The sequence below is a fragment of the Entamoeba nuttalli genome (genome assembly GCF_000257125.1).
Source record: "Entamoeba nuttalli P19 unplaced genomic scaffold asmbl_8763, whole genome shotgun sequence".
NCBI lineage: Eukaryota > Evosea > Mastigamoebida > Endamoebidae > Entamoeba > Entamoeba nuttalli.
In genome coordinates this window covers 1-12290 of record NW_008579282.1, presented here as the reverse complement: position 1 = coordinate 12290, position 12290 = coordinate 1, and the positions used below count along the sequence as shown (strand labels likewise).

The following is a 12290-nucleotide window of genomic DNA, read 5'->3' as shown; positions in this document are numbered from 1 at the left end:
TTTATTTCTTTATTTCTAAGGTATTAAATACTTAAATTAGTTAAGTAAAACAGATGGGAATGAAGATGAATAACAGTAGTAAATAATTTGAATTATTTTGGAGATATAAAAAAGAGAAAAAAGGTTTAAAAGAATGAAATAAAGAGCTTCTTAACTCAAATTTTAAATTATGACGATCTTAAATTTCAACTTAGTTAAAATGGAGTTTTCTCTGTTGATAAAATGATTAATAAAAGTAATTAAATTAAATAAATTTTTATTTCATTTGGACTCTCCTCCTTTCTTTAAGATATTTAAACAAGAACTCAAGATCACTTATTCCATTCACTTCTTTCAAGATGGCTAGAACTAAAGGAAATAATACGACTGAACGACCTGCTACTTCTAAACAACCGAGAAAATACTACGCCCCAAAGTCTGCTTCAAAAAAAGCAGCTGTCTCTTCTAAGAAAGCCGTTGCTAGTGTTTCTCAAAAGAAACCAGTAGCACGACATTCTCATCCAGGAATTAAAGCTTTACAAGAAATTAAATTTTATCAACGTTCAACAGAACTTTTATTAAGAAAATTACCATTCCAACATTTAGTAAGAGAAATTGCTCAACAATCTAAGTCTGATTTGAGATTTCAATCTGCTGCTATTGCAGCTCTTCAAGAAGCTGCTGAAGCTTATCTTGTTGGTCTTTTTGAAGATACTAATTTATGTTCACTTCATGCTAAAAGAGTTACTATTATGCCAAAAGACATGCAACTCGCTAGAAGAATTAGAGGTGAACGTCAATAAATTGTAGTCATTTTTAAAATCTCTTTTTTTCTTCTCTTTTCAGGTTAATAGATCTTAAAATGTATTACTTTAGTTTTTGTGTAAAATTCCCTAATTCTTACGGTGATTTAGTTCATTGTAATAATAATTTCATTTGAGTCAACACAAAAACTAAGTCAGAACGTGATTCTGTTTTTATTTTGAGATTTAATTTTTTTTTTTAATTTTTAATTTTTGCAAAGTTTATGAAGTTAGAAGTTTCAAAATGGAAGAAAAATTAAAAAGATTAAATGAAGAGAAAGACTGAAGTGAAGGAAAAAAAAAAAGAGAAAGAATTAATAAATTGTATTGTTGAACGAACTCATAATTTATTGTGTTTAATATGAGTATCTTTAAGTCATTTAAAAAACAGTCCAAAACTAATAACACAGTAACACTTCCGAATCACAAAAATGAATTTTATATCTCATTTAATAAATATTTTACAAGTTATCTATCAACACATCATATTTCTGAGTTAGAAAAATGTATTGAAACATTTTTTAAAATTCCAAGTGAAAAAATACGTGATTTACCAATGGTTTCTACATTCTCTAATACATTGGTTAATATTTTTATTAAGGCATTAAATCCTATTACTACTGATAAATTAAATTGGTTAATAGGTACAAAAATACAATCATTACCAGATGGACAAGAATTATTTAAATGTCTTCATGACTTAGCTCAATTTGGTTCTGGAGAAATATTAACAGTATTTGATAGTAATGAATTTGTTAATAAAATTACTGACTTATATTCTTTTTTAATCCAAATAGAAAAGAATGAATATTCAGATTTATTATCGTTATTGATGTCAATGATTATTCTTATTGTACCTCCTATACCAAAAAAACCTTTACCATCTGGATTATTAGTTTTACGATTTGATAAACCTGATATTCAAATTTATTTACTTCCTGTGTTTCAAACTATTACTCACGCTCATATGGATCCAGAATTAATTCAAGTGGTTGCAAGAGAAGAGTCAGTACAAATATCTATAAAAGCTCTTGAACAAGCAAAACCAAATAATGATACATTAAGACTTGTTGAATCATATCTTTCTTTTGTTAAAAATACTGCATTATTATCTGATGCTATTTTAAATTGTGTTTCAAACAATGGATTTTATGATGTACTATTAATTCTATTAATTGAATCGGATAAAGAATTAATTGCAGGAGTTGATGGAGTTTTAGATGTGATAGCACCTTTAATGTTCTTTGGAGATTTTACACCAACAATTCCAATAAATGATGAATATAATAATACTACAAGAATATTAGCAAATAGATATCCTTATTTCCTTGTAAGAAATAAATATATTCCATTGTTTTTACAAAATTATTTATTAAAAACAAATCGTGAAGAAGGAAAATTACATACTATGAAAATAATTGAAAGAATCTATCGTGAAAATCCAATGAATTATTTAGTTTTACATTCCATTAATTATACACCTAAATTATATTCAATATTTGATCAAGTATCTCAACCAGTAAGAGATGTTATGCTTTCTTTATGTGTTTATTTGTCTCGTTGCCAAAAATTTGTGCCATATAATGAAATTGAAACTATTACAACTCATTTAACAATTGATAAAATTAATAAACATCCTGAATTAGTTAGTGCATTTGATTATTTAACAAATCAATTACTTATTGATAGTAAAGAATATCAAAAAATATTTGAACAAACAGGAATGACTATTAATGCAATTACTGTTTTTATTTATTTTGCTACTCATTCAAATGAAACAAACCAAAGTATTGTTTTACAAGGAATGATTACTTTAATCACTCGATTAATGAATCATTCTGTTAGTAATTTTACATTATTTAAAGAAACTACTGCTATGACAGCTGCATTATCATTGTTTAAACAAAATATAAATTTAAGAAGAGACTTAACAAAGTTATTTACAGCCGTTATTGAATATTATGATCCAATTCAAACTACTGATTTATTAAAGAAAATGATAGAGCCACTAGAAACAGATCCATCTCCAATTATTTTATTAAAATGTGTTTGTGCAATGTTATATAGAAGTTCTCAAGTAAAAGAATCATTTAGACAATTAGGAGGATTTGAATTTTATAAAAGATTATATAAATATTGGAATTGGTCACTTGAAAGTATTCCAACAAATGGAATAACTGAAGATCGTTATTCATTTATTGAATATTGTTTTGTTGCTATGATTTATGCTATGAAAGGAAGTAAAGATAATAGAAAACATTTTGATGAAACATTTAAAAATGGAGAATTAATTCAATTTATTCAAAATTCTCCATTTTTAAATGAAGAAAATAAGTCTAAATATTCAGAAAGGATGACATGTCTATTAATTGCAATTATCTTTGAAATACCTGATATTGATAAAGTTCAAAATCTTGGAATATTTACAAAACCTGTTGGAGGAGTATTAGTTTATCATCCATTTGTTCTTCATTCATTAATTAGATTAATACGTTTTGCTCTAAATGTTAAGCAACAACAGCTTGTTCTTAAGTTTTTAACATTAACATCAAAAGAAGATATTAACGTTAGAAAAATGTCATTTGAACATATTGCTACAACATTGATTAAAGAATTTAAAGAAGATATTACAAAAGAATCAGATTTACATAACACATTATTAGAATTATTAAATGAATTAATTGCATATGGTGTAGAAATAGAAGATGTTTCAGTGTTAATGAAATCATTAAAAGAACAACCTTATGATGAAGGTGTATTAAAATGTTTATTAAACTCAACAATTAAAGCAGATAGAAATGGAGCATTAAGTTTTAACACAGCACCAAATGGATATTCATGTTTATCTATTCCAGTAGATACAACACAATTTCCCTTACAACAATGGAGTATTACAACATGGGTAAATTTACCACCAGTTGTTAGTGAATTATCTTTATTTCAAATTTATCAAAATATAAATGGATCAGAGCAAAGTTTTTTGCAATTAATTATGAATCCAAGTGGGTTAAGAGTTATATACGGTTCAAAGGTAATATTTGATAATATGCCATTACCAAGAAAATGGAATCATATTGTTTTAGTAGGAAAAGGAAAGAAGATTACATTATATATTAATGGATTATTAAAATCAACAGCTAAATTAATAAATTATACTCCAACTCCATATCGTTGTGTTATTGGACATTCAAAAGAAAATAAAGTAATACCAAATGCAGTTTTTAAAATAGGACCATTGAAAATGTTGGAATATCCATTTTCTGATCAGCAAATTAGAGAGTTATATTTATTAGGAGAAATGTATCAAGGAAGTTTCCAAACAATTGATTATTCAAGATATGAAGTTTTACCAAATTATGATTCAAATGACATCAATGTAATTCAAAGTTTTACTAATATAAAATCATTAACTTATTCAACATTTAATTTAAATATTCCAGAACAATCTATTATTATTAATACAGATCGTATATTAACTCCTTATGCTTTAAATTCATGTATTGCATTTGGAACAGTAAATTTAGCATCTCCTCATGATATTACAGATGGAATTTATAAAGTAGGAGGAATTGCATTATTATTGGCATTAATATTAAAGTCAGATACAAAGATAAAATTTGATTTATCATTAAAATTACTTCTTTATTCATTAAGAAAATCAGAAGATTTATTTGAAGAAATGAAACAATGTCATGGTTTTGATTTATTAAATCTTTTTATTTATCGAAAACCATCTTTAGTTACAACAGAGTCTATTATGACATTATTATTATTTTCTGGTGTTGATCCTACAAAGAAAGATTCTGCTGTAATTTCTTCACCAAATGCTTTTGACATATTAATATTAGACTTTTCATTGTTTCATAGAATGGAAGATCCACAAACAACATTTTTATTTATTCTTCAGTCATTTGTTTCGTTAATTTATAATAATAAATATGCACAAATCAATATTAATATTTTACGTTCTTTACATTTTTTGTCTAGACTAATTGATTTGTTTCAAGACGATACTATTGATGATGGAGTTATTCAAATTATTATTAATTTATTACAATATTTCTTACTTCATAGTTGTACTGGTGATGATTTAAAGTTATTAGTTAGATTATTAATTCATTTTATTTCTGTAATGGATGACAAACAATCAACATCACTTCTAATTCAAAAGTCAGAATTAAGGTGTATTTCTTTAATTAAATTAATCAATTTCTTATCAACTAATTTGAAAGATAAAACAACGTTATTATCTATATTTACACCAAGTATTTTGTTTCATATGTTATCACTTCAGTCATTACCAATAAATATTGTTATTGCTGTTATGAAGTTATGTGCATCATTCATGGCTGTTGGTTCTCAAACAAAACAACTTTTTGTAAATCAATTTAATAAAGAAAAAGGAATTATATTCATTAATTTTCAATTACCTCGTTGTACTGAATCAATTGATGTTGTTTATGTATTGTTAGCTTTAATTACATGTCAAGTTGTTCCTGATATTGTTTCTGATTCATTTGAACAATATCAAAAAATGCCATTTTCAACTGTTTCAATCCAATCACCAGAATATATATCGTCATTATTAAAATTACTTAGATTTCAAATTGTTCAACTTCAAGTCGCTACAGATTCTACAGTTGATATGATGAATTTAGTTCAATTCACTGGAAGTATAATCAGAACATTAATGGAACAACAAGAAATAGCTACTTATGTATTTAATGAATGTTTAAATGATTATATATCAATATTAGTTGATAAAAATGGTTATTTCAAAATGGGTCATCCACTTGAACCATTATTCCAAAGACATATTGTTGCTTTAGGAAATGCTTTTGCTTTTCAAATGGTTCAAATTGGAAATAAAAATATTATAGCACATGAATTATTATATGAAAATAGTTCATTCTTAAGAGATGAAGAAGAAGAAATCTTTATGATGAATATTTTACAAGCCATAGGTAATTCTGTATTAAATCAATTTAATGGAGAGGTTAATCTTGATAGAGTTGCACCTATAATTGCAACATTTGTTAATGGAAGAGTAGATTTTATATTAACAAATATCACACCTAACGAAGATTTGGTTAATATTATGAGAGATGTTATAAAATATATTAAGATTGCTCAATTATCAGGAAAAAAGACCCGATCAATTTATCCGTTATATGAAGCATTAGACAGAATTATATTATTATTATTTGATCGTAGAATTGACTCAGAACTTGAAAGTACTTTAGAAATTATAAATAAAGACATCGACATTATATTTAATGATATTAACTATAATGAACAATTCATTTATATGTTACTTCATTCATTAATTAGAAATATATATCAAACAAATGGAACTACTCAACAAATGTTAAGCACACTTTTAAGTATAGTTTCAAATAAAAGGGGATTGTTAATTTCAAGAATTTTCCAAACAAAAATCAAGATAATTGAATGGTTAAATTCTTCTCATCAAATGACATCAAAACAAATTTGTGAATGGCTCCTTCAAAATAAAGATGAAATGTTAAAAGCAGATAACGAATGTTTATTAAAACAATCTACTCAATGGATAACTGATGAATCAGGAAAATTGGCATTAGTCAAAGGTCCAATAGAACAAAGAAGAAAGGATAGAATTATTTTAAATGAACAGTCGGAGGCTCAAAGAATTGAAAGTATCAGAAGGATTCAACAAAAGAATAGACAAGTTAGAGCAAGGGTATCAGTATTACTTAAAGATGCTGCAGAACAACGAAATGAACATTTTAGAGCTCTTCATGCACAAAGTCAAGGAGTTTGGGAATCATTTGCAGAATGTTTATTTTTAGAGAATGGAATATGGCATAAACAAGAAGAAGGAAAATGGACATTGGACAATGTTGAAGGTCCATGTAGAATGAGAAAAAGATTAATTCATGATACTGACTTCTTCGAGAGATATAAAACAAAAGAACATGATGGATATATTGATGTCCAACTTAAAGAAAGACACCAAGAAAGAAGTTATGAATTACCAGAATATCTAACTGTTATGGACGATATAGAAGTAGCAGAAACATTTTCAAGAACTCCTAATAGTCCAATGCCAGACTTCAAGGATCCAATGAGAAAGAGAAGAGCCTCAACAGCAACATATGAAGATGATTTATATAATATGATGAAAACAACAGTTGAAACTTCAACTAGTAATTTAAACTTTGTAGAAAAGGGGGATGAAATAAAATCAAAATTTAATTGTAACTTAGTTGTTGGAATGAATAAATTACCAGGAATATTTGTTGTATGTACACAGTCAATTTATATTGTACAAGGATTGGAACTTAGAAGGGAAGTCTTAGTTGCTAAAGGAATTGTAAAAACTGAACGAATACCAAGTGAAGATATTCAAAATATTGCATCTAGAAGATTTATGTTACGAAACATTGCAGTTGAAATATTTACATCAACTGGTAGAAATAAACTCATTGTATTTGAAGAAGGGTATGAAGCAGTTATAAAAGCACTCTCTCCATTCAGACAAAAAGAAGCAGATATGACATCTGGAATTCATGAAGAAAAGAAACGATTAGTTCCATTAAAGCTATTCAATCAAGTTGATCCAATGACTCAAAAATGGATTGATGGTAAAATATCAAATTTCCATTATTTAATGTATTTAAATACAAAGGCAGGAAGAACATTTAATGATGTGACACAATATCCTGTAATGCCATGGGTTATTTCTGATTATTCTAGTCAAGAACTTGACCTAAAAAATCCTCATATTTATCGAGATTTATCTAAACCAATTGGGGCATTAACACCAGAACGTGCAGAAAATACCTTAGAACGATATGAAGCAGTTAAAGATAATCCAGAAATGGCATTTCATTATGGAAGCCATTATACTAGTGTAGGAGTAACATTATATTATCTTATTAGATGTGAACCATTTTCTCATTTTGGAATTGAATTACAAGGAGGTAAATTTGATAGGGCAGATAGATTATTCAATAGTTTAGAAGATCTTTGGAAATTATTAACTGGACCAACAGTAAAACAAGTAATGGAACTTATACCAGAATTCTTTTATTTCCCAGAATTTTTGAAAAACTTTGACCACTTTGATTTAAAGAAAAGAAATGAAGGAACTATTCAAGTAGATAATGTTGTACTTCCTCCATGGGCAAAAGGATCATATAGAAAATTTGTTAGAACAAATATGATGGCATTAGAATCACCTATTGTTAGTCAACATCTTAACGAATGGATTGATCTTATCTTTGGATTTAAACAAACTGGTGAACCAGCAATTAAAGCACTAAACTTATTTCATCCATCATCATATGAAGGAGGTATTGATATGAAAAATGTTGATGATCCTAAATTAAAAGCAGCTTATGAAGATATGATTATTAATTTTGGACAAACCCCAATTCAACTTTTCAAACAACCCCACCCAAAAAGAAATACATTAAAAACTCTATTTACATATGGAATATTACTTTCTGATAGTTGGAATGTTTTAATGATTAAAAATTATTCTTATCCAATTAAAGCTATTTCTGTTTCTGTTCAGAATTTTAATGGGTTAGCAAGTGGAATACCAATTGAAAAAGGAAATAAAGTGTTAAATTGGAATGAAGAAGGAACACTTAGTATATATCAAAATGGAAAAGTTCTAGGTGTTATTGAAAATGTTCATCCACCTGGAAAAATTGTTTGTAGTGTATGTGGTAATATTGTTATTACTGGAGGACAAGCTGGAATGATTTGTGTTTTTGATTGTAGTGTTTCATTAAAACAAATAGGAAGAATTAGAGGACATAAGGTTGCTGTTACAGCACTTTGTATTAGTAAAGATTATTCAATAATAGTTAGTGGTGATGAAATGGGATGTATTAGTATTTGGGATTTACATTCATTTAAAATTATTCGGTCATTTGAACATCATGCTTGTATTACACTCATTAAAATACAACATGAGACAGGTGAAATTGTTACTGTCAGTGATACAGATTTTAAACATTGGACAATAAACGGTGAATTAATTCAACGAGCTGAACTAAGCCAAGTTCCAACAGACGCATATTTTGCTCGTATTCCAGAATGGATTCCTTGTCATGTGTTTATTACTTCTCATAAAGATGGGTCTATAAAAGTATGGAGGTTAGATGAAACATTATGTCTCGGTAATGGTAGTTGTAATACCCATGAACATACTCCAAAATTATTAAAAACATGTAGTGTTCATAGTAGTGAAATTACGTGCTTCACAATAGCAGATGATTTTAGTGCAATGTATGTTGGATATGCTGATGGTTTAATTCAAAAATTGGTTTAAAAAACAAATTATATTTTTATTTAATAAACAAAAAAGAAAAGAACTTAAAAAAAGAGAATCTAGAAATATTGGAAAAAATATATCAAAATGGTTGAAACAGTTGAAAATAACTTTCTTCAAGAACTTTTAATGTATGAAAACGATGTTGATAAAGTTGATATGTTAAAAGAAAAAGATATTCGTATAATTGCTTCACATGGAGGAGGACCAATTTTAGGAATAAAAAAACCACGGGCATTAGTTACAGATGTTAATATTCCATTGATTAAAGTATTTAGAGGAAATGGAAAATGGTTAAAAGAATTTCGTGTAAATGAAATTGATCCAGGAGACACCATTAAAGAACTTGGATGGACATTAAATTATCACGTTATGATTATAACTTATGGACTAAAATTTTATTTATATAATTTAGATGGAGAATGTTTAGAAAAAGATATTATAGATACAAAAGAGGCTGATATTAAGACTATAATGTTTTATGATTATGGATGTTCAATGTTTTTATCAACTAATAAAATTGTGTGTATGGACATTTCTTTTAATAAAAGTGATATTCAAATTAAAAGAAAAGAAGTTGGTTGTGTTGCTGATTGTGTTTGTATGTGGTATAATGTTGCTGATGACTCAGTTAAATGTCTTAGTTTTTATGGAGAAAAAGTGACTCACATTAATATGAAAGATGGAGCATGTAATAACGTTAAAATGTATCGAAACAGTAAAATATATAATGATTTTAATAAAACTGAGTCTTGTTTTGTTAATGCTAATGGCACAATGGTTATTTTATGTCAAAGTGATAAAACTGATGATAAAATACTTAAATTTCAATCATTTTCATATTTCCCTAGAGAACTTAAATTAAGTATAATTGGAAATAAAACAACATACAATAGAGATGAATTATTTGCACATGGCTTATTTTATTTTATTGGAGTAGATAGTTTTCTCTTTCAAAAATCTCCAAATGCATTTGATGTAACAAAGTACTTTTTAAAAACACAAGAATCAACACATTTATTTAAACGATATGATGAAGTATATTTTGTTGGTGAAGATAAGTCAACTCTCCGAATTATTTATTCAAAAAATAATAAATTTTATATAAAAGTGTTTTCAATTATTCTTGAGCAAATGCAAGATCTTTTATCAGGCTGTCCTTTAAAAGATATTGAAAAAGAAATTAATCAATCAAACCCAAATATGGCCATTCATATTAAGTATTGTGCTTTTGAAATGTTAAAAGTATATGAACATGAATTAACTGCACTTATTCTTCCTATATTATATCAGGACATTTCATTAGATAATGAAAAACGTCAGTCTATCCAAACAAAATTACTTTATTTTGGAATTGATAATTTAGCATCATCGGCAGTAATGTTATCTCCATTAGATCCACTTCAAGACAAACTATTAAAATGTATTTCTTATTTCCTTCCATTTATTTCAGACAAAGATATTCTCAAAGAGAAACATAACATCTATACATCTGCTTGTCATGCTTGCCGTACATTAAAAACATTTAGTTCACATGGAATATTAATGGCTTATTATCAATATTTAATTTTAGCAAGAACTGAACGTGGAAAAAATAAATTTGGAAGACACACTAATCATGAAGTTCTTTTTTGTACTGAGGTATATCATCACCCAATACAATCTTTGTTAATTTCTATGGATGAATTTTCATTATGTATTAAATGGTGTGAACAATTAAAAATAAGCAAATATCCAGTTTTAGCAAGATGGTGTTCAAGAAAACTTCAATTTGTTGGATTTACAGATAATTTAGAGGAAGGGTGTCAAACAGATTTAGAATTAATTAAACAACGTATGCAATTATTAAGTAATGACTATTTGATCAAAGTACTTTCTGAGGCAGTTCGTTCTCCAAGCGTTGATGTATTACTATTTTTATCTAATATTAATAATGTTTGTCGTTCTTTCATTGTTAAATCATTATTACATGATGAACGGTATTCAAATGGTCCAATTATTTGTGCAATTTTCCTAGAATCAGTATTCTTTTATGACCAAAGAACAATTTTTTATTTTTTCAAGAAAAACTTTGAAAACAAAGCTTGTGTTGTTTCAGAAAAGAAGGAAGAACTTGCTACTATTAGTGGTTTTATTAATAAATCATTTAGTGATGTTCAATTAACTAATGGAACATTAAGAGAACGTTTTCCAGAAGAATTTCGGGAAAAATTAGATGAAATGACTCAATTAGATGGTTCTCGTTTATTATGGAGATATCTTACATCATGGGAATTATTTGCAATGAAAAATCCAATGAGTGAAATGTTTTGTAGAACAAATATTCTTTCATTAGAAAACTTCTTTTTCAGAAATTTTGAAAATACTAATTTACCATTAAAATATTCTATTGATAAAACTGATGGAGAATGGTTTTATTATTATAATAACCAAAGAGGAAATGATATTGTCATTCAAACTGCTCAACAAAATGCTGTTATTGCTGAAAAATTCAAATCAGCAGATTTTGAATCTAAAGTACAAGAACAACAAAAAAATGCAAATGGTAGAAGAGAAGCTAGAAAACCCAAATTAATGAAGTCAGTATTTACAATGTTATGTGACATTCTTCAAAATATTAATTATAATCCACAAGACATAGAATTAATTAAAAAAGAAACTGGATGTTCTGATAAAATGGTTTTACGAGCAGAACTAACAGTTATTAGTGAAATGTCAGAAGGGAATCCAGAAGCAAGAGAACGATTAAGTAAATATGTTGATTTAAAGAAAACTCTTTTACCATGGAGTTGTTTTGTAAAAGTTGCTCATGACATGAAATTGAAAACTGAAAGAGATATTTTTTTGAATAAACTTGAATCAACTGAAGAGCGTGTCAAATTATTGGCTGAAATTAATGATTTCAATTATGCAATAGAATTGGCTGAAAAGAGTAAACCATTAATGGAATTATTACAAAGACTAAACCCATTACGTGACGAACAAATTACAAATAAAATTAATACTATTCTTGAAAAATTCAATGCCCCAGAATCTGCTATTCAATCGGAACAATCAACTCAATAATTTTGAACATTTTTTATTCGTTTTTTTAATATTTAAAAATACTTTTAGATTCTATTCTAACTCAAAACATAACAAAAGTTATTGAAATGATTATTGGATTAATATCTGTGATTATTATA

The 12290-nt window shown here is 26.9% G+C and overlaps 2 protein-coding genes across 2 annotated transcripts; both read left to right on the top strand.

Moving 5' to 3' along the window:
* Positions 1-338: 338 nt before the first annotated feature.
* Positions 339-782, top strand: ENU1_188750 (histone H3, putative; the record flags this gene model as incomplete). Its single annotated transcript, XM_008861739.1, has 1 exon — positions 339-782. The coding sequence occupies one exon, from the start codon at positions 339-341 to the stop codon at positions 780-782; it is 444 nt and encodes a 147-aa protein (XP_008859961.1).
* A 361-nt stretch (positions 783-1143) lies between these two features.
* On the top strand, positions 1144-12171 carry ENU1_188740 (Beige/BEACH domain containing protein; the record flags this gene model as incomplete). Its single annotated transcript, XM_008861738.1, has 2 exons — positions 1144-9099; positions 9169-12171. The coding sequence occupies 2 exons, from the start codon at positions 1144-1146 to the stop codon at positions 12169-12171; spliced, it is 10959 nt and encodes a 3652-aa protein (XP_008859960.1).
* Positions 12172-12290: the final 119 nt, after the last annotated feature.